We start from the raw sequence: 24,088 nt of genomic DNA on the forward strand, positions 1-24,088 counted from the left end.
TAATACCCTGATTGAGTGAACTGACATACGATGACTAGGCCAGTCTGTATTAATGCAATTTTCTTAAACTATCTTCCTTGATTCGGCCCACAGGAGTAAATACATCTGTGTGTATGTAACCAGTACAACACAACTTTACGTCTATGTTATACGGCAGACTGAATTAAAAGTGACATAATTTGCATTGTAGTTTTTGTAGTTGGGAGCTAGCAGATCACTTTGTTTGAATTCAAATTTAACAACCAACTCCAATGAGATAGTGAGTACTTGAACACAATAAATGAATTCACTGTAATGTCTTGTATAAAATGACACACTTCTCATGGCTAGCTACATGCTGCATAGCCTTTTTTACCCTACTCGTTTTCTTGTAGGATTTCACTCCACAATCAAGTCGCAAAGAGACACCCAATTTTTAGTTTCAAGGATTAACAGCAGAAGCTTTCAGTAATGTCACAGTCTGAGCCCAGTACCCTTTTAAACCCGACTTTGACAGCCAAGTCAAGCAGTTCTCAAAATTGTTCAACAATTAAAAAACATGATGTGCCCTAGTTGGAACTCAGTGTGATGCGGCAAATGCTTTCACCTGCGGTCCCAGCTTCATGGTTGCTCAGCAGACAGCAACGTCAATGAAGAGAGTGTTTTAGCAGGTCTGTCTAGGAGTGAGGGGGCACTGATGGTGTTATTGTAGAGATTTTTAAGAAAGTGGATAGTGTGGAGTTCAAGAACCAAAGACCTAGCACCTGTGACGGTCCTGGATTCCATGAAGGTGAACAGCCTGGGAGAGGGGGACTAGACTCAGAGGAAGCAAGGCCAGAAGGAGAAAGTAAAGTGGTAGAAAACCAAACAACGTCATGCCAAGAGCCCGTGCTCCTACCTGGCCACGATCACCATGATGATCCTGAACTTCACGGAGAAGAGGCTCATGCTCTTCCAGGTAAGATGATTCATTAGTCCCTTATAAATTGTTTTCCATTAGGATCACTTTGGGGGATGTTTTCTCATTGCAAGTTGTTGAAGCTAATACCACCACCCAAATCTCCCTATTCTGGGGCCACAAAGGCTGCATTACCCAGCTCTAACCCTTTTAGGTCACTGCAACCATGACACTTTACCTTCAGTAAAATCTAATAAACATGCATGCCTCTGAGTCCTGTTTTTTACTAAACCTAGAGTGTAAGTGCCACTAGAGTAAAAATGTAGGTCATGATGGTGAGTAGCTACATTGCAAAAGTGTTGAAACCCCCTCTTAGGTGTAGATGTATGTGTAAAATTCATCTGTTTTCACTATTGTTGGAAACAAACATTTGGAGTGGTGATTGCCGGAGATTTAGTTATCTGATCGCTGCACTTGCATGCATGATCAGTTCTTTCTTGCACATAGACTTGGCTGTAGTACACAGAGGTCTTACACTGCCACACAGAGCGGAAACAAATTAGAGGGACCATAGCCCCCTGCCCTTTAGCCCATATCCTAAACCCTTACCTTTGCCACTTTGCACCTTACCCTTCGCTGTTAACCCCTTACATTTAATCCCTCACCCTCTTTGATTAAATACCACTTTTACCCTTAAACCCTGCCCTACCAACTTAATCCTTTACTCTTAATCACTTACACTTAGCCTCACCTTTGACCCCTTGCTCACCTACACACAGCATTTTACCGTCTTAGGTCTTAATCCTTATCCGCTTACTTGTTACCTACTAATCCTATCGTAAAAATATTATCAATATAATATTCCTTACATATTTTTCATTGTGTGACTTTAAACGAAATGAACAGAAACAGAAAGGTGGTGTGGCACACCTGGGGTTATACGTATGTTCAACAATAGGTAAAGCAAAAACGATATTGAATGCGTTTTATGGGCGCCTCAGGAATGCATCTCTTCCGGCTGTTAGAGACGAACTTGAAAGACTATAACGTGGAGGCGTGGGAGGTCCCACGCGGAATCCTGAGGAGCTCCTGAAAGGTCTCAGCCTTAAGGGTTTCAAAAAATACTCAGATGTGTGTCCAAAGTTTACTGTTCGAGTTTTAATCCAGGTAGTCATATATTAAAAGTCATATAGACAAAACGTGGATACTTCAGTGAGTACAACAAGTGAGTTTCAATATGCAATTAATCCCTATGCATTTCGGGACCACCGTCCCTTCGTCAGGGGATCTGTGAAGGAAATAGACATCGTTTTAGGGTGGGGCCCTGACCTCAAAAATATAAACAAGGAAAATCGCCGGGGGTAGAACGTCTTGTGCATGATGAACAACGAGTGGAATTAGAAGATAACACCACGTTGTGACACTATGAGTAATTCAACAAAAAGTGCATAAAAACAAGGTGATGGACGAATAGTAATAACCACCTGGAGAAAAAATAGACGATAAGAGAAATCGCCGGGTGCTTTTAGTGAACGGCGCAATGTGCTAGGTTCATGCGAAATTATCAACGAACTGATTATTGTGGGACAAATGTGCAGCCCAAGAGCATTCGGGAGCGTTACCGGTTGAATATAACTTACCAAAAACCGCATATGACAAGGAAACTATAACGTAGCCGCAAACAGGAAAAGTGATGGTGTTCGCCGCCTAGCAAAGGAGTGTATGACATAAAGGACGGACTCGGTTACGAGTGACGTCCGGGAAAAACATGGAAAAAAGACTCGTCGGTAAACGATAGAGGTAAGGTGAAGAGAGTGCTCAGCCACCCAAGTGGTTCAAGGTTCGAATCTGGTGTGAGAAACGTATTAATGAATTGAAGAAATTAATAAAACGTGAAGAGTGAAGAAAATACAAGGTTAAAAAATGCAAGGTTAAAAAATACGATAGCTGGTTGAGCCTATGGAAGAAAAACCAATGAAAGTAAAATAAACCGCACACGGGCCAACAAAAAATTTGGATAATATCGGTACACTCGGAATGCATCAGTTGTATATACACGATAAACAAATGTGGAATAACAGATGGAAAAAAGATAAGGGAAAGATAAAGGTATCTAAGCATAAGTAAACAGGAATTGAAAATTGATGCAGAGCAGATTATGGAAGACAGAAATTAAATGTCAGAATGTGTGAAAAAAGAAGAAGAAGAAGTATTAAGTGGGGTCAAATGCATTCTGGGAGACACAAGAGGTTCAGCGTAGGAGGGATAGGAAGTACTATACAGTATGTGGGACAGAGAGGAAAACAGGGAAGAGCAAACATTCATAGAAAACAACTGTATTCAATATGGTCATTAAGTCCCGTGGGTTGGCAGGAATCCAACAGTTTAATCCAAATCAGTTCACGTTGCAACAACCTCTTGTGATTGTCGACTCCCGGTCTCATGGGAACAACCTCTAGTGCAAGGAACCTTAGCTGGCTGATGTTGTGTGAGGCTGATACAAAGTGTGCCGCTAAAGGAGACTTCAAGTTTTTTGTTCTGATGGTACTTTTGTGTTCCGTTAAACGGATCTTCAGTTTTCTCTCAGTTTTTCCCACGTAGGGTAAGCCACAAGGGCATTTCAGTAGGTACACCAGGTTCATGGAATCGCATGTGGCATTGGTTTTAAGATGTATCATTTTTCCGGTTCGAGGATGGTTGATGGAGTTACCCCTGATTATGTTGTTGCAATGGCTGTAATTATGACATGGTTTGGTTCCAGAAAAAACAGAAATGGTAGCTGATGGGGTAAATTCTAACATGTTTTTCAGATTCTTCGCTCTTTGGTAGGCGAACAAGGGAGTGCTATTGAAGATTCCTTGAAAGTCCGGTTCTAATTGTATCATTGACCAGTTGCGTAAAATGGTCTCTTTGATGATAGGACTGGTTGATGAATATTTGGATACAAATACAGGTCGCTCAGTTTTTTTCTGGCGGGGATTCAACGTCAAAAAGTCTTCCCTTGTCTTTAGTCTTACGCGTTCCTGTGCAGCAGATAGGACAGCATCAGGGTATTTCCTGTCTCTGTATTTATGTAGAATGTTGGTTTCGAAATTCGAATATTCATCGTGATCCGAGCAAATTCTTTCAGCCCGTAATAGCTGAGAAAAAGGTAGGTGTTTCTTCAAGGGAGTTGGGTGACAGCTGGTGTATAACAACGCATTATTGCGATCAGTTTCTTTGACATACAGAGAGGTTTTTATTTTGCCATTGTCAATGGTGACTAAAATGTCCAGGAAAGACAGACAGTTGGGGTTAATGTGGTGAGTAAATTGAATGTGGTCATCTACCCGGTTGAGGTAGGCCAAAAACTCCAGAATCTCTTCAGGGGGACCAGCCCAAATAAGAAAAATGTCATCTATGTATCTCCAGTAAGACCGGATTTTGGTGTGCCAGAGAACATTTCCCAGTATGTGGTCGATTTCCAAACGGTGCATAAAAAGATTGGCATAGCTGGGTGCAGCACAATTTCCCATCGCGGTTCCAACTAGTTGCAAGAAAAACTCATTGTTCCAACTGAAATAGCTGTGATACAGCATGAAGTGCATGAGTTCCAAAATTAGTATTTTGAGATCTTCATCAATCGGGTGGTCCAGTAAAAATGATTCCAAGGCATTGATACCCCTGTTGTGAGGTATAGAGGTATATAGTGCACATACGTCAATCGTGACTAACGTGTGTGTAGTATTCAGGTTCAGGGTCACATTGTTCACTTTATTCAAAAAGTCGGTAGAATCACGTAAGTAGGTGGACATTTCTTTCACAATAGGTTGAAGGTACATGTCCACGAACTTCCCAATGGGTTCATGGATAGACGTTTTTGTGGAGACTATCGGTCTGAATGGGGGTTGGTGTAGGCTCTTGTGAATTTTGGGCAGCATGTGAATGCTGGGACATTTCGGATTAGGTTGAGTCAAATATTTCAAATCTTTTGGCGAAATGGTTCCCAAGTTCATGGCCTTCTCTAGGATCGTTCTTAGAATTTTAGCGAAAGCATCAGTAGGGTCAGAATTCAACTTCATGTATAGTTCAAAGTTACTCACATGAGCGGTTACACTGGATTGGTAAAAGTCATGGTCCAATATTACTAAGGCGCCACCTTTATCAGCTTTGCAGCAGGTGATTTCTTTGTTGTTGGTGATATCACGTAAAGCCCTGTAATCACTGGTGCTGAAAATCTTAATCTTGGGGGGAACCTTCTTAAAGTTATCTCGTAGAGCCTTAAGAGTGATGGTTTCATACGAATCCAGGATTTTGTGGCTTACTGGAGCCTGGAAAGAACTCTTGCTTTTCAAATCTTTACAGGCGTGTTGCATGGTCGGACCGATGGGAGGATTCACGTTAGTGAAAAAGTGGCGTAGACGCAAACTTCGCATGAATTTGAAAAAACAAATTTCAGTCTCTAGTTCGTTAGTGTGGTAAGTGGGGACAAAAGATGTCCCTTTTTGTAGTACTTTCTTTTGATTGGCAGATAGTACAGTTCGAGATATGTTTATGACAAGTTGGTTTTGCTCCTGGTAGCCTGGGCTACGGATGTGGGTGGTGTGCCTTCACTGAAGTATCCACGTTTTGTCTATATGACTTTTAATATATGACTACCTGGATTAAAACTCGAACAGTAAACTTTGGACACACATCTGAGTATTTTTTGAAACCCTTAAGGCTGAGACCTTTCAGGAGCTCCTCAGGATTCCGCGTGGGACCTCCCACGCCTCCACGTTATAGTCTTTAAACGAAATGACCCATAATGAGATGGTCTCCAATGCAATGGTAGTCCAAGAGGAGAGGAACAGTATAAGCATATGGCATGGCAATGCAATGGATGCAAATAAATGGTATCTGCCTTTAAATATTACCCTAGGGCATCTGTATGGTATATAAAAGTCCTAGAGTAAGTGGGTGTCATAATAACCAGTTTATTGTGCAAAGCGTCTATTAGACCCTAAGAGGCTGCTTCTGTTGCTTCATGCTATCCATCCTGACGGGATTATTTATTTCTTTGAATGAATCTTTGGTAGACAGGTTGATCCTGAAGACATGTCAACAAGACAGTGGCAATACAATCCAACTAATGGCAGGTCCTCGTGTGGAGAGACAGGATGTTGTTGGCTATGTTGATCATTTTGGGGCAAGTCTGTCTTCAGTCCTGCTATGCAACCCTGGCTTCAAACATGTTTCCTGGTGACAATGCATTTACAGAGGTTGCCAATACAACTGTTCTGCCCCTGCTGCAACATTCCTCTGATGATTACATTTTTGGCTGTAAACAACAATGCTATCCATGTAGACTCCCCACCATAGGCTTTTAACATGGTCACAGCAGTCTGGTGAAATGTGTGGGAATCCTGTGTCCCCTAAAAAGCGTATGTAGTAAAGTATTAGCCCCTGGGGCTGGAGACCCTACATAACCTATTTGGGTAGTGTTTTGATTAGTGTGACCACCTCTCTCCATGTTATCATGGACACTTTTTTCAGTCCTGGACCATTAACCTACAAATCATTGCTTTCAGGTGTTAGTGTAATTACTTCAGTGGAAGCAAACCAAGATGACATCACCTCGAATGCCTTAGGTTGTAAAAGGAAATCCGGGCGTTCCATAATGACAAAGTGTAAGGCGGTCCCCCTAGTTTTGATGCCATGTGTTGGAACCAGAGTATTTCTTCTATTTCATTATTTTTTGACTGTGTCTATGCAGGAATTGTGTATGAAGTTAAAAGATGTGAGAGAGAGAACGTTTGATGCTAGAATATGGATGAACAGAGATGTCCAGTATGAAATGGATTACACAAATCTGACAAATTTGAAAGTATTTAGGGTTCTTAAGGTACGTGCTTGTCAGCACAATTCTTTTAGCTGCACTTAGTGCAGTGGCCCAAAATGTGAATGTGAATATAAATAAATTCACAGCATGTCATATTGGCAAATGATAGCCATCACCTTGAACCTGTGAGAGCACACTCACTCTAAACGCAAAAAAGTACAGGCTCGCGGATTTTCAATCGTCATAGGATGAGCGCGTGTTCAAACCGTTCATGAAATCATCAGATGTTTCTCGGACGAAGGACGGTGTTTGCCTTACCTGACTGGATGTGCACGGCCGCTGCAGTTCGCGTGCTTTGGGTTTTCTTGTATTTTTTGCGTGCGTCATATCCTCGCCAAGCTGAAAACACAAAAAACTACACTGTGATGGAACTGCTTTGTGTAATAAATACATAAATAATAATAATAATGACTTTTGTTATTTTAATTTGGAGCCAGTCTAATATTGCTCGTAAAACTAGAGTCCTAGATGGATACACGGCTCCCTATGGGCAGGCTATGAATCTTCGATGTAATTCAAGGGCACGTATAGGGCAAACCCTGTGTTGCGCTCCTTCAGCCTGGCAGGGTTCCTCACTCAAAGCAAACACTATACATACATTCTATTCCACCCGACTGGATTCTTTAAGAAAGGAGGCAACCTACGCATCAGAGACAGCTTTCCAGGGCCGACGCTAGGCATGGGCAGCATGGGCAGCTGCCCAGGGCCCCAAGCCTGCTCGCAGCCGTGGGGCCTCGCACCTTTAAAGACTCCAGACTATTGAGGCCCAGGGGGCCCCCTAAGAGTTTGTATTTTTGTTTTGTTTCAGCAATCTCCCCTGCAGGCTCTGGGGGCCTAATGGCTGCATCTCCATGTTGATGGCAGCAAATAGAAAGTTTATTGAAGTGCCCTTGCTGTGAAGGGTGCCCTCCCCCTGTATCAATGAAAAGCAGAATATCCTGCTAGGTGTAGAGCAAAAGATTGAATGGCGATGTTGGCGCATCACAATGGAAACTGTTCACCTAGGACAAGTAGAAAGGGAGCAGAGAGGGGGATTAAAGGGGTAGGACACACTAAATAGAGTGAGGGGCGAGCAGATAGGTGTGTGTACGTAAGTGAAACAAGAGGTTTACGCAGAGGAGCAGAATCAGCGTGTACAAGTGGATGGAGCAGGTTTAAAGTGTGCTGGTTCACTCGAGTCTCAGACCAGGTAGTGAATTAAAATGGACATTCAAAAGGGTCCCTATATTCATGTCCTTAAGTTTGCCTGCAAAAACATTGATTCAGTGTCTGCACAATGGATGAAAGTTCTGAAAAGCAGGTGATGAGACGGGCCCACTCTCCATTTTTGCCCTCACCCTCAGAGTGAAAAACAAATCTTAACTCTGCAGCAGTGACCTCCTTCGCTACCTTCAATGAAACTTCAAAGAGATTCATTATAATTCTTTCACAGTCTCATCATGTCAGAACTGGAACATTTTCAATATTATATACAAGGAAGCCGTAGATGTTGCTTATTCATCTTATGCAACTAATAACCACTGACAAAGCCAATATTCCTGGCTGGCTATTGTTGCAATATTTTCTGGAGGCAATAAAAGAGGCAGCAAAATAACAGTCAGGCGGCAGACTATGCTAAGCACAGATTTATATAGCTTACGTGTTTTTAAGCCACACTCTTCATTTCATAAGGCTTTATTCGGAACATAAAAGAATGTCCATAAAAGCACACATAGTAGTAAAAACAGGTCACAGTTACAGTACAATTTACATAAGCAATTAACAGTCGTTGTTAAAAACAAAACATAATATACAGGCGGGGACAGAATAAATATTTAAAAACTCATACTTTTCCTAATGCTAATTGCTTTAAGCAAAAAGGTAGCAGTAAAAAAACAGACGTCAGGATGGTGCAGGTTAAAAAGCAATTTCATAGAATCATGGATTGTCCTTACACCAAACTTGACGAAAATCGGTTTTAAATAGGTTTTACGATAATTCCCATACAATTGACACAGCAGAAGAAAGTGCATAGTGCTTTGTGCAGAGATATTGTCACACGGACAGGGGCCAACGGGTTGCTTGTTCACGGAAGGGAAAGCAACTAAATTATGCACAATCACCATCCTTAACCTAGTTAAAACAAACAGATGGGAAACTCTGGTCACTTGGGTCAGATATTGTTGATAGCCCCCTATTTCATTCATACTGCTGTAGAAGACACAGGTGGATAACTTGCCTTCCTTACAGGTCCTCCTCTCTGATTTACAGTTCAAAAAAATATTCTTCATATCAGACTTAGAGAAGTCTACAGCGCCATATCGGTCAGTAAGAATATTAAGACCATAGAATTCCTGGAAGTTGTCAATAATATATTTAATCCAGGGAATCTTTATATGGTAATCCACAGTGAGACAATCATTAATAATATCTCTAGTTAGAGATGTCTCCTCTTTCCGCCATATGGAGCGCCACAACAATAGAGGTCTCAGAAGAATCAAATCACTTAAGTATTGGATTCCGAGTCCTCTATGGACTAAATCATTAGAAGTAGATTTAGGCAGACACAATAATCTTTTTAAAAAGGCGTTCTCCTCCACCTGAAGGCTCCCAGCAGGGGCCTGACCCCAAACCCCAGCCCCATAAAGGGCAACCGCAAGACATCTGGACTGAAAGATCTTAAGCATGTCTTTAATCCATTTGTTCCCTATTTTGGTGGCAAAAGTGAACACCCCGTTGGCACTCCTCAGCATCTTAATCTTAACATTCTTATGCTCGCTGGCCCAACTGCAATTCTTAGAAAAAGTAATCCAGAGATAGCAAAAGTTATCAACTTTTTGGACCCTTTGACCTTCTATATAATAAGACTGAGGCTTACTCGGGCCAGGCCCACACTCCATAACATAGGTTTTGCTTTTATTAATCACAAGTTTTCTATCCTTAATAAATTGCGAAAACCTGTCCATCAAACGTTGAAGGCCAATCGGAGTCCTTGCCAGCAGCACGGCATCGTACGCGTAGAGTAATACAGGAACATTAAAATCATTAACTCTCGGGACATCTGCCGCTACTGTCTGTAAAACCGAGTCTACTTCATTTATGAAGAGTGTAAAAAGCAAGGGGGCTAAAACACACTCCTGTCTTATACCCCTCCCGATATTAAATTTGGTGGAACACTCCCCGGCTTCTGCCATATCTAACGCTGGTACGTAGTTTGGCATAAAGGCGGGCCAAAAAGAAAATGATACCCTCGGGTGCCCCCATTTCGATCAGTTTTGTCCAGAGAATAGCGTGGTCCACCATATCAAAAGCGCTACTCAAATCTGCGAAACAGAGATAAATAGAGCCCTTCTTTGCCTGGGTATATTTTCCGATCAGAAGTTCGAGATTTAAGCACTGCTCAATTGTTCCACGTCCTTTCCTAAACCCAAACTGGCAGTTAGCTAAGATCCCGTTAGTTTCAGCCCATTCTTCCAATCTAACCAGAAGTACCCGGCTCATAATTTTCACCGAGGAGTCCAACAAAGAAATTGGACGATAATTTTTCACATCCCCCCGGTCACCTTTCTTAAATATGGGAATAATAATTGATTCCTCCCAGGTCGCGGGTATCCCATAACATACTGCTGCATTAAAAACTATAACCAGCAGTGGGCCCCATACATCCGGGGCTGTTTTGTAAACATCAATGGGGACCCCATCAGGTCCCTGAGCCTTTCCCCCTTTGCTAGCTCTAATGCTGTCCAGTACCTCTATAATAGTAATGTCCAGGGGGACAATGGGCCATCCATCCATACAATTACCCAAGGCTTTGTCTGAATCAAAGATAATAGAGAAGTGGGCAATCCATGATTCCATACTAATCATAGAAGTTAATTCTGGAACCTTCTCATCTTTGAGAAACGGGCAATTAACAGTGGCCCAAAATAATGTGCAATTTTTATTTATTTTTGGTTCGTAAGAGTTTTATTAACCTTTGACATCATTACAGCACTTCGCCTACAACCCGGAGGCCGGCTCCACTTCTATTCATATTCGTACATTATGATACACAGCTATTCAGCCGACAACCAGCGGTCCGGCAGCAACAGTATCGGATTATTCTATGCAGTCAAAGAAGTATCAATAGCCCGAATTAATAACTCTCACTTTTGTATTTCATAAACCAACTTAAAACGTACGATACAGTATAGTGGAGTACAACCCATCGCTCTGCCCCATACATATGACCTGTTCACCTGCGTTCCCGCTCTATTGTTCGTGTGTGTTCCGAGTGTAAGTGCTTTTCGGCCAGGAGACTGCCCCGCCTTTCAGGGTTGCTAAAGAGCCCCTCACCGCGCACATTCACCACCTTCAGTCATCCGAGTCCTCCCCATCTGAACTATCCACTTCATCTTCTGTTAGAGGGTCACAAATGTCTCCCCGGTATTTATTCCAGGGTGTCCATACCGCATTCCATTTGCGTGGGTTAGCCCTCTTTTTATATATCGCCCTTTCAGTTACCATAATCGTATCCATGTTCTTGCACCATTGATTTAGTGTAGGTGTCCCCGCCGCCCCCCATTTTTGTGCTATATCCCGCTTCGCCACCATGCAACACACCGTCGTCCATATCCTCCCCTGGCGTGTGACGTCCGTCGGACCCCATATGTGCAGCAGGGCCATACGGGGGTCCGGCACCAGTGTCGTGGCAAGCGTCTGCGCGAAGGTGCGCACTATGCGCCTCCAGTAGTCTGCAATTTTCGGGCACTCCCAGAGTGTGTGTAAGAAGGTACCCTCCCCACCACATCCCCTCAGACAGTTCGGGTTATCAGTTCTGTGCAGTTTGTATAGGGTTGCCCTAGTGAAGTATATGCGGTGGAGGACCTTCAGTTGGACCAGACGGAATCTCGCCGAGATACCCGCCTCTCTGGGGGAGGCCAGCGCCTCATTCCATTCAGTGTCATCCATGTCCCCCAACTCTCCCACCCACTTTTCTCGCAATTTAAGTAAGGGGTCCGGCAGGTTATGCAATATCTTACGGTACGTGAGTGAGGTGGCGCCCGTAGGCATAAAATCTGTCAGCAGTCTATCTTCCAGCGGCGAAGACTCCGGTATTACAGTCCCCGCTGGTATTGCTGCCATGAGTGCGTGCCGAATTTGGATATAGCGATATGTTTCAGTGGAGCCTAGTTGATATGTCTGTTGCAGTTGCGTAAATGGGATCACCCCACCCTCCGCCCACATGTCACCCACCGTTGAGATCCCTATGGTATCCCATGCGTCAAAACCTTTGGACTGCCTCAGGCTGCCAAGCGCCCTGGTGTCCCACAAGGGCGTCATGTTCGTTATGACTCCCTTCCATTTAAGCTTCGCCTGCGCGCTGTGCCATAGTGTCACTGTGTGTTTTGTCGGCCCTATGAGCTTATTCGCTTTCCCTCTATGATACAGCGGCGCCAGCAAACCCGGCATTCCCAATTGAAGTCTGTCCGCCATGTACGCAGGGTCATTCTGTGGGGCATGAAGCCATTGATTAACAACTTTCAATTGTGCCGCCCAATAATAAAGTTGCAAGTGAGGCAGAGCTATCCCTCCATCGTACCAGCCTCTCGTGAGCTTAACATGCGCTATTCGGGGCGGGCGCTCGTCCCACAGCAGGCTATTCACCACCGCTGTCACCTGTCGGGTATAATCCGCAGGTATCAGACTAGGGGCATTCTCTAACACATATAGGAAGCGAGGCAGCGCCAGCATTTTGAACAGCGCCGCTCTACCTAACAACGTCAGCGGAAGGGTCTTCCAATGTCTGACATCTCCTTTCAGTCTAGTCAATGGCGGCAGCAAGTTTTTCGCGTAAAAAACTGTGGTGGCACGCGTGACGTGGATACCCAGGTACTTAAAGGAGGAGCCCGCCGTTAGTAGGGGGCATCCATTCGGCAGCGTGGGGGGGGACCCCGCAACACGTACATGACAGACTTGGTCCAGTTTATCCGATATCCCGATGTACGCCCGTGCTCCTCACAAATTGCCAGCAACGCAGGGATCCCGTCGTCGGGGTCCGTGAGGTAGAGTAACATATCGTCAGCGTACAGGGATACCCTGTCTTCCCATCCGCCTCCCCATACGATCCCCCGCAACAGTGTCGTGTCCCTAAGTATCACCGCTAGCGGTTCAAGGGCCAACGCAAAAAGTAATGGCGAGAGCGGGCATCCCTGCCTCGTCCCCCTGCTCAGAGGTATCTCACGGGAGATATGTCCATTCGCCGTCACTCGTGCCACTGGATCTGTATACAGAAGACGCACCCAGCTATATACTTGGGGCCAAAGCCCATATGAGCCAGTACCGCCAGAAGGTATCCCCATTCCACCATATCTAATGCCATCCTGGCATCCAAGGATAGAATGACCGTCGGTGCAGTCAAGAGCGATGCACGGGCCATTGCTCCATGGACTCGCCGGAGGTTCAGAGCTGTGCTTCTATGTGGCATAAAGCCTGATTGATCCGGGTGAATGAGTTGGGCAAGGTGCGGCATCAACCTGGTGGCTAGGAGTTTCGCTAGTATTTTAGCCTCTATATTGAGGAGTGAGATCGGGCGATAGGAGCCACATTCCTCCGGCGGTTTGCCAGGTTTTGGGATCGCCACGATGATGGCCTGTCGTTGATCATGGGGCAATACCCCCTTGGCCAGACTGTCTGTGTACATGGCTAACAGGTGCGGGCTGAGCGTGTCCGACATCACCTTGCACCACTCAACCGGGACACCGTTGGGGCCCACAGCTTTCCCTGAGTTTATCATATTTATGGCTCCCTGAACTTCCTCCACTGTGAAGTCGGAGTCGAGGTCTTCCACAGCATCCCGTGACAAGGTCGGCGTAGGCACATCGCGCAGCGCTGCCTCCGCCATCTCTGTCGTGACCCTATCCTCAGGGGTATACACCTCCTGAAAGTGGTCCGCCAGCAGGTCCACTATCACCGCTGGTCGCGTGTGCAGCTCCCCATTCCTGTCTGCCAGTTGCAATATACTCCTGGCTCCTCCCCCCTTCTTTTCCAGCCATGCCAGTAGCCTACTTGCCTTGTCCCCCACATCATAAACTGTCTGCGTTGAAGCGGTTATGTGTTCTAGGGCCCTCTTCTTCAGGTGGTCAGTGTGGAGTTGTTCACTTAGCCGGAGGGAGTGTAGGGTGTCGGGTGACGGATCCTTCGTGTGTGCTGTGTGTGCCTCGGCCAGGCGGAGCTCCAAGTGTGCGGTTTCTAGTTCCTGTGTGCGCCTGTACCCACCGATAGTCGATATTGCTTGGCCCCTGAGAACCGCTTTATATGCTTCCCAAAGGGTAGTGGGGGAGTCCACTGAATCCACATTTTCGGCGAAATAGTTATGGGTTGCCTTTTTCAGTTCCTTTTTTATCGCTGGGACTGCTAAGTATCCCGGTCTTAACTGATACAATCGTCTACACACCCGTTCCTGACACGATAGCGTGAGGGTTAGGGGGGAGTGGTCAGATATACCCCTTGGTTTGATGTGAACTGCATCTATGCTAAGACGACCCTCCCCTAAAGCGAAAAAGTAGTCAATGCGCGAGAGGCTATTATGTGTCGCCGAGTAGTATGTATACTGTTGCTCACTGGGGTGCATCGCTCGCCACAAATCTACCAATCCCTGTGAGTCCACGAACTCTCTGAATCGGGAGGCGACCGGGGCAGTCTGCCGCACCGGGAATCTGTCCTGAGCGTTGTGCATTACCGCATTAAAGTCACCCCCCACAATCATGTCACCCTCCGGGAGCTCCAGTAGGAACTTCCCCAATGCAGGAAGCGCTACGCTGTGTAGTGCTGGGGGGATGTAGACCGATACTATGGTTAGTGGTTTACCCTCCCACTGGCCCCAAGCTGCCGCAAATCTGCCCTGATCGTCCGTTTTCGTGGAGGTGAGTAAGAACGGTGACGATCTACGCAGCAGAATCCCCGTCCCCCTCGAACCCGAGGTAAAGTCAGAGTGCACCACCATGTGATATCCCTTCCTATTCAGTGCCTGACTAGCTGTACCCACCAAGTGTGTCTCCTGTAGTAGCACCAATGCTGGTGCAGCCCTCTTGATGCCCTGCAGCACTAAGCCCCTCTTGATTTTGTCCCCCAGACCTCTTACATTCCAAGTCATAACCTGCGACGGAGCCACCCGTGTCAGCTGGTGGGGGTCTATCCCTGTAGTGTCTGCCCGTGTGTTGTTTGCCATGGTGGAATTCCAGGTGCAGCCAACCTGACCGCCACTATGGAAATCTTAATCATAAAGCGGGAGATGTCAGTGTCCTTGCGCAGAGCTATCTCGCATTGTGTTCCTTCATCCTGTGTTAAACATGCATCCACCCCCTGTATCGAGCCTTGTACAGTCTGTAATAACTTAACAACAAATAACATCACCTGCACTGAGGTATAAACTATGTAACTCGTCCCCTCTTGAGTACCCCCCCTCCCTGCCCTCATGCCAAACGGACCCAAAACTGCCCGCCTCCCCAACCTAGCAGAGTGCTTAGCCCCTAAAGAAAACTTGATACTTGCTCGTTGAGGGGAGGAGTGCCCCACGACCTGCGGCCCCTCATACTCTCTGCGGGGGGCCCTTCACCCAATGTCCAAGGGCAGTCTCTCATGCCGCAATTGCTCATATCCACCAACTTGTATCCACCGGGTGGACATTATTCTAGCGCAGAAGCATCTTCCAGTCTGCCCGACTCATCTGACCGTTCTCCCTCCGTGCGGTCAGGGGCCGGTGAGCCAGCGCGGCCCTTCTCCGCCTGGTCACCCTTTTTCCTGTTCCCCCTGCGGTTTTGGGCGGTCGGCCTCCACCCATCAAGCCATTCTCTCGCCACCTCAGGATTGTCAAAGAACCAAGTCTTGTTTTCCGCTATTATTCGTAGTTTGGCCGGAAATATCATCGAGTATGGAATCTCTCGGGCTCTCAGTTCCCTTTTAACATCCAGGAACGTCTTCCTTCGACGCGCGACCTCCGCGGTGTAGTCCGGAAAGAAAGCTAGCGTCGCATTCTGGATCTTGATCGGAGGGGATCTCCGTGCCGCCTGCAGTATGGCGTCCCTGTCGCGGAAGTTGAACATGCGCGCCAGAATGGGTCTAGGAGGAGCTCCCAGCCGTGGTTTGCCCCCTGGTACTCTGTGCGCTCTTTCCACCGAGAAGAACGTCAATAGACCCTTGGGCTTCAGTTCGGTTTTGATCAGTTCCTCAACAAATAAGTCCGTCGCTTCTGTGCCTTCCGATTCCGGAACTCCCAAAATTCTTTTGTTGTTGCGTCTTGACCTCCCTTCCTGGTCGTCCAGCTTGTCTTTTAGCGCTCTGTTCTCTGCCTTGACACGGTCCATCGCCGTCTGTAGCTCCGACACGTCCTCCACCAGTGATTTAGTGACTATCTCCAGCGAGCCCACTTTTTCCGAAACTTTGTGAAGATCCGCCCTCAGTAAGGTGATCTCCGTGGAGATGGAGCCCACCGTAGTCTGCACCTGTTGCAAAGTGCGCATCACATCATCCAACGTCGCCTTCGAACCTCCGCTAGCTCCTTCCCCCATGTGTTTGCCGGATGACCTGCACTCAGTTGGTGAGGACGCTCCCTTGTTGTAGGCATACTTCTCGAGGCGGGTCTGCGTCGCATTCCCTCTGGACCCCTTCCCGGCCATCACTCCGGAGAAGATTGCGCGTGTGTGTTATGACCGTAGCTGGTGACGCAATCTCAGAGGTTTTGCAGTCTTGTGCCACCTGTTTCAGCCTTACGACCAATGGCCCTTCCTTGCTCCGGTGCCCAAGGGGGAGATAATGCGTGAAGCAGTCCAAGGTGCCCCGCGCAAATACACTGCGTCGGGGACTGTAGTTAACGTACTTCCCCGCGGTGCCCGAGGCGTCGCGCCTCTTCAATCAGGGGGTAAGCGCCACCTGTTAGGTGCCCACCGCGCCCGGCCTCCAAGCGCCCACTCCTCTGGCACCCTCTCGCTCCCTGTCACCACACCGGTGGGCAGATCCGCCCTGGTCGTCCCGCGAGCCGCTGGGACCCAACCGCCACTCTCGCCCCCCTCGACGGATACGTCGGGGAAGGTCAGCTAAGTGTTCCAATGGGGTGGGGGGGGGCTCTTACCCCAGACGTGAGTCCTTCGCCCGTCCGCTCCTCGCGGGGGGTTCCTCACTCTTCGGGGTCCCAGGCCACGCCGGCTCGGCGGCGCCCATCACCCTGTCCCGTGCGTTTCCTCGGCAAATATTGTAGGATCCGATGGGGGTCAGGCGCGGCAGGCGGAGCCGCAACGGCGGCCCGGCCGTCCCTTTCGGCTTGCTTTGGTCCGGCGCTGCACCGCAGTTCTTCGATCGGGCACTTCCGGTCCGGCCAGTCCCCACGCCTCGCACTTCCGGTCGGGGTGGCCCAGTACTTGCTCCCGCGGCTTCGGATTGCCGATCAGGCCACGCAGGTCGCCAGCGCTCAGTCGGTCTCCCGGTGTCGGATCTTCACCGGAGTTGCAGCATTTGATTCCGCCCGGTCACGGGCTTCAGGCGCTCCCCAAAAGAGACGGGTAGTGTGTCGGATGAAAAGACGGATGGTCGGAGAGGCCGCTCTGGTCACGGAGCTAATCCTCTAAGCCGCAGCCATGCTTGGCTGCAAGCCACGCCCCAATGTGCAATTTTTTAACTCTGCCGCCTCATTCAATTTATCCCATGCCTCAAGCTGAAGCTCTGTCTTTCTTCGCTTTAAAATTATCTTATAGTTAATTCTAAGCTGGGACACCTGATTCCTATCTCTGGGTTTGACTGCCAGAGCCTCTTTAAGCTCTTTTAGTGTAATAGTGCAAGCATGGTCAAACCATCCCCTTGATTTGTCGGGCTTAGGGCCAGCTTTTTTGGTAAACTTATTGTCAATGATGGAATTAATTTTAATAAAATATCCGATCAGTTCAACAGTGACATTAACTTGCTCGAGGATCACAGTGATTTCTGACAGGCAACTACTTATAATAAAATCTGACGTTGTTTCAGCCTTATCCCCCTTCCATCTTAACCTAGTACCATTAGGTCTATGGGGTTCAATGTTAACAATAACACCTGGATCAGGTACAGGTTTTTCTTTCCAGAGTGTGGCCTCAATGGTTAAACAGTTATGGTCGCTAAGCATTATATCCACGACCCTGGGGGCCAGACTCCAAGGGACAAGGTTAGAAGACATGCATATAAAATCAATAACAGTATTTGCCCCCCTACCTACAAAAGTGGGGATACATTCATCTAAATCATTCCTCATATTCTCCAATATTTCCATATCAAGTACTGCCAACAAATTGTACAAGTTATGGGGAAAATGGAGATCTGCATCCCCAACACGGTTAGTAACCCCACATATACCGTGGAGGGAGAGGGGACAGACTGCAATATTAAAATCCCCTGCCAAAATAAATTCAAAAATAACATTTGAGCCATCTATAATGTCAACCAGAGCACTCTCTAGTGCATTAATCACCAAATGCCTGGTACCATCGAAAATGTTATTGTAAAAATTGATTAAAAGAATATTTCTTCCCTCCTCCTGTGACAACCATAAAATTTGAGAGTGAGCCCCCACGATAACATATTTTTTAACGATTATAGGTATTTTAACAGAAATCAAAACTAAAAGCCCGCCCTTAGCTCTACCAGAGGTTGACGCCGTAGCAGGCAGATGGTAAGACGCAAAACCATTATAACCGGAATTTTTTTTACACCAAATTTCCTGGAGGCAAATAATATCAAAGAGGTCAACAATTCCATCCACCCCAGACAATCCTCCTTAGACTTTAGACCCGCAACATTCCAACTGGTAATAAAGCAGCTCGACAGCCCGGTAGGTGTATGCATAGTATCTACAGTAATATTAGTTGGATTGATACAATGGTTGTCCTGTGCAGCATTGGGATCTATATAAGTTGAACTTAACCTATCTACTGTAGGTAAACCCTCGATATGCCCATCAGAATCAACCAAGGCACTGTGAATCATACGATTAACATGTTGCTTACTTACAATAGTAGTAGACCCTAAATCATTTCCTACTACTACTAATTCTCCACCATGGGGTACACTTTTTACTACAGGTTGAGAAGGAGGCTGGTCAAGGTTCAGTCAATCATTGGAGTTTAAATCACTCAGAGGTTGGTAACGGTTAGATGTTGCCAACTCAAAACCCCTAGACATACTAGAGGCACTACCTCTTCTGCCCCCAAAATCGTTAATTGGCTGAGCAAATAAATGTCTATAAAAGAACCCCAGATGCCTTAATGAGATCCCCTGATCATTCGGTGGGCGGGAGGTAGCTCTAATCAAAGAGGTAGATGGGGATTTTTAAAATTAACTATTACACAATCGCCACTAATATTTTTATGTGATTTCCCTATCCAGTTGGTTCTAGTAGTAGTTAAGATCTGGTCAGACAAAGCTACAGGGAAACCACACTCTCGATTGAGCCAACCCACAGTTTTGTTCTTCAGGGATTCTTGAGTTTCCGAATTGCCAAATAGTCCTGACTCCCTGACTGGTGGAACATTAGTCAAGACTGCCACATAAGGGGCACAGTCAGGTGGTAAGTCGGGTTGCGGATAGCCATGTCGCCTTGACTTCTCTTTTACTGGCTCTGGCTTATCCGCAGAAACTGTTGCAATAGGGGTCCTTAAACACACCGTGGGCACAGGGTTAGGTATAGCTACGTTAACAGGACAAGGTCACTCATTGGGAGTCTCTGGTATCTCTATCACAGGACCATTAACCCTAGTACTGGTTTCTGAGATAACATTAGACCCTGCGTGTGAACTCAGAAGACCTCCCAACCTTGTTACCTCCCCCGAGATAGCATCAAGTTTGTCCATTAACGGTTTCATAATTTTATCCAACTTTGCGTCAATAATGCTGATCAAGAGCTCTAACTGTTCTGGGACCAGTTTAACCTGGGGATTGTTAATAACAGCTTCTAAATCGCTTGTGGCGCTGTTAGATAACGGCTCTGGTCTTTTCTTGCTGTGCTTCCCCCCCGTTTTTGTGTATTTATCCTGCTGATATCCCTCCCAGATCTTAATACCCTCTGGGCTCTTGGAGCTGGAGAGTCAGAAACTGTTATATCAAGAGGAGACTCGGGCATAGCCACATTAGGCTCAGGTTCCATAGGGGTAGCCACAGGGAACTCCGGATTGCAGCTTACTTCGGTTAGAGAAGTAGACAAGGATATGGGTGACTGGGGTGGGTCAGAAAGGGTAACAGAGGGGCTCCCCCGCCCCAATGAAAGTCGGCGATCTTTATTAATTTTATCTACTACCGTAACAAGATAATTGTCAAGAGTAGCTAGGGCGGGACGAGTGTTTACACTGTTACATTTAGACATAATTAACACTCAAAATACTACACAAAGAATATTAAAATTCCGAAAGCCTTAGTCAGGAACAGAATATAGTTCCAATACACAGTTAAAATATGATTCAATACAAACACAGTCCAAGGAACGAACCGGCAAAAATCAGCTGGGAAATTACAAATACAAGCTCGAGTACCAGTAACAGAACAGGATAGTTTAAGGGTACCTCAGTTTGTTCCAGAGCCAAGGTCCATGGCCCTGCCCTGCCCCTATCTGTCCCGGACTGTCACAGACTGTCCGTCCTTAGTCCGGGCTTCGTCCGGCGCGTCCCGCGCGTGTCCCGCGGATGCGGGAGGCGTTCCTTCCTTTTCAAGCGCCTCCGGGTGCGGTGTTACCGGCGTCAGGTGTGCACCGCCGGGGCACCTGGGAGCTGTAGTCCAGCCGTTCCCCTCATGGCGTTAGCGGGACACTCTCCGGTGCGGCCGTTCCCCTCACGGCATGATAGAGTGGCAGGTAGGTTTCCAGCAGCCTTTTCAGCGTCCCCCACTGAGCGCTCGGCGCTCCTTCCTTTTCAAGCGCCTTCGGGCGCGGTGTTACCGGCGTCAGGTGTGCGCCGCCGGGGCACCTGGGAGCTGTAGTCCAGCCGTTCCCCTCACGGCGTTAGCGGGACACTCTCCGGTGCGGCCGTTCCCCTCACGGCAGGATAGAGTGCCAGGTAGGTTTCCAGCAGCCTTTTCAGCGTCCCCCACTGAGCGCTCGGCGCTCCTTCCTTTTCAAGCGCCTCCGGGCGCGGTGTTACCGGCGTCAGGTGTGCGTCGCCGGGGCACCTGGGAGCTGTAGTCCAGCCGTTCCCCTCACGGCGTTAGCGGGACACTCTCCGGTGCGGCCGTTCCCCTCACGGCAGGATAGAGTGCCAGGTAGGTTTCCAGCAGCCTTTTCAGCGTCCCCCACTGAGCGCTCGGTGCTCCTTCCTTTTCAAGCGCCTCCGAGCGCGGTGTTACCGGCGTCAGGTGTGCGTCGCCGGGGCACCTGGGAGCTGTAGTCCAGCCGTTCCCCTCACGGCGTTAGCGGGACACTCTCCGGTGCGGCCGTTCCCCTCACGGCAGGATAGAGTGCCAGGTAGGTTTCCAGCAGCCTTTTCAGCATCCCCCACTGAGCGCTCGGCGCTCCTTCCTTTTCAAGCGCCTCCGGGCGCGGTGTTACCGGCGTCAGGTGTGCGCCGCCGGGGCACCTGGGAGCTGTAGTCCAGCCGTTCCCCTCACGGCGTTAGCGGGACACTCTCCGGTACGGCCGTTCCCCTCACAGCAGGATAGAGTGCCAGGTAGGTTTCCAGCAGCCTTTTCAGCGTCACACTCTTAATTACATCAGCAACTCCCCTTTGAAAGACACTCCCAGTTTTTCTCATCCCACTTAAAGCCCTGCTGTCAGATCAGTATGTAGGTTTTTACTATTGATTTTTATGATATCAAAGCAAACATTGCCTGTACCAAACTCAAATCAGTGCAGTCTTCCATACCTTACAAAAAACTTACACAGCATATCTTTACAAGTTTAAAACTGCCCCAGTTTGCAAACATGGGACAATTTTCTAGCTAACTAAGTCACTAATGGGGGCCCCTTTTATTTTGGTACTGGGCCTATGTTCTTTCCCATTCTGATGCTGCATGTTTGGCAGGGCCACTGGCGTTATGCGATTGTGCAGCAGCAGCGATTTCTGCAGAATTATGCATTTGACGCATTTGCCACATAATCGAATATCTTCTGCATAATCCTACAGATTTTAACAACAAAATTACTTTCTATCTTAAACGGTTCAAAAGTTACTAAAACTGGAGTGACACGTCTTGCTGCATGTGGGAAGGCCATTTGAAAAGCTGGAATAGTCAACTTTCTGTTCCCCACTGCTAAATTTAGGTGTTAAATCGGTACTAATGGGGTGCAACCAGTGCCCAAACAGTGTTACCAAGTTTAAAAATTGCAAAAAAATGAAGTAATACTATTTATAAATGTGCCAGATTATGCCGCATAATTTGCCTTTTCTTGCCACATAATTTACTCACCCTGCCACATAATTTAGCCCACTCCTGCCGCATAATTGCAGTGGTCCTGATGTTAGGGTAATCAATGACAGTGATTTTGTTCCTGTTTATCTTTCACATGCTTTACTTAGTCTTGTATTCCCCTAGAGTGGTAGCTATTTCCAGCATGTGTGTTTCTGTATTTCAACTCACAACATATTACTCTTGGATGATGCACCCTTTGTACTGAGTGGCCTTCATATATTTATAACAGGCTACAGTTGAGCACCTTGGCCTTGAGGCTGCAGGCAGTACAACGTTCACACTGTGCCTGTCTGTGGTTCAAAAAGGTGTTGAGATTACATGATCATTCAAAATATGGCCTCTCTGCGGAGCACAAAGAGCAATGGTCCTGCATTCCAGTTGTGATTCTATGCAAATGTGTATGAAGGAGCGACTTAATGGTCAAAACAACAAGGGGAAAGGAAAATAATGTATTGTTGTTACTCGTTTAGCTTAAACAGCTAACAACCATTGAAAAAACCCAGTTGCGGCCGGCATGAGTCGCAGGTGGGGGGTAGCAAGGGGTTGGTTTAATTTTAATTATAAAAAAAAAAAACTTTCCTTAGCCGGCCCGATCCGATTCCACGTCTTTGCTGCTTAGGGGCCTCACATGTTCCTATTCTGCCCCATATATCCTAGGACCGGCCCTGCAGCTATCTAAGATTTGTATAGATGTTCTCCTTTGCGAGGACTTGAAAAATATCGCAGAGAGAATTCTGGAAATCTAAGCAAGCAACCTCTCCTACACATACTCCCACAGTTTGTCAAAATGTGAGTAATTTGCAGAAGTGTGGCAAAAACGTGCATTTTCACATTTCTGGATTTTTTTTCGACAACAAAAACAGTTTTCGATGTAGTGAAAAGTCATCAGCCACAACCTTGAAACATACAGGCTGCTTAGGGCCCCTAGCCAACCATTTTGAATAAAGGGAAGGTGTGCAAATACGCTGCATGATGTAACTGGGAATGTCTGTGATCACCAAAAAGTCATGATACTATAGGTGTTCCCGACATTACTAATGACCACTTCCCAGGGAACACCCATTATCACCCTTGTGCCAAAGATAAACAGCAGGAAAATGATCTATTTTGGTGAATTTTCCACATAACTAAGTGGAATGTGCGGCCAGAAAACTCAACAAATTCTGATTCTGTGAATCGGGACTTGGGAATTGCAATGGTAAATTCCACATTTTGCACATGTACATTACACTAACAATGTTAACTGTAAGCCTTGCCACTGGAATAGAAGTAACACATGCAACTGCTACATGTTCTGTGATGATTGTACAGTAATTGAGTGAAGAAGTCACTCCATTACTGGACCAATGCTGGTTCAGATTGTCTGCTTTGCGTGAATTAATGGCAGCAGTTCATTCTTTAATTATAGCTTAATTTATAAAGTTTTAACAATATCACACATTTACTCATAATAACATATAAAATACTTATAGCAGAATAAGCGCAGGTGTAAATGTATTCATCATTATGATGGTGGCCTTTGTTGTGGTGGCTAGGCTTCCACACTGGGTCACACTCCCTGCTTGGTCGAATCAAGGTCCTAAAGCCATTTCCAATTTATGGAATGCAGGGCCGCAGATGATGCAGGGGTTGGACCCAATGCTGTGCTGGCCTCACGGAATGTATGAAGGCCAGATTCTGTTGCCAGACTATGTTGTTTTTGGCCTGGATTGGTCGACGTGGTCTGTCAGCCATAGGTCCTGAGACCAACATACAATGCATAATGCCAAAGGTCAGGCCCTATTTGGGCTGGTCTACTATGTGATTTGGTTGCCTGTCATGGCTTAAGGCCAGGCCTTAGGTCTGACCTCTGCTGTTCTGATCCCCACTGTACATAATTTTTGGTCATGATCTTCGTGGTGGAATGGGGACAGACCCTTTCTGTGGCACCTCCTGCAGCCAACCCACAATTTGTAGGGCTAATGGCCATGCTTTGGGAG

At 46.8% G+C, this 24,088-nt stretch overlaps 1 protein-coding gene across 1 annotated transcript in view; it reads right to left on the reverse strand.

Annotated features, from left to right (window-relative positions):
- The window catches only part of MYO3B (myosin IIIB), a 2,563,893-nt gene that overhangs the window by 502,671 nt on the left and 2,037,134 nt on the right, over window positions 1-24,088 (reverse strand). The window contains exon 28 of the mRNA XM_078681588.1: window positions 6,996-7,076. Coding sequence (XP_078537714.1) covers window positions 6,996-7,076 — 81 coding nt within the window. The remainder of the gene's footprint in view (window positions 1-6,995; window positions 7,077-24,088) is intronic.

Source organism: Lissotriton helveticus, chromosome 3_1, assembly GCF_964261635.1.
Source record: "Lissotriton helveticus chromosome 3_1, aLisHel1.1, whole genome shotgun sequence".
Classification (NCBI taxonomy): Eukaryota; Metazoa; Chordata; class Amphibia; order Caudata; family Salamandridae; genus Lissotriton; species Lissotriton helveticus.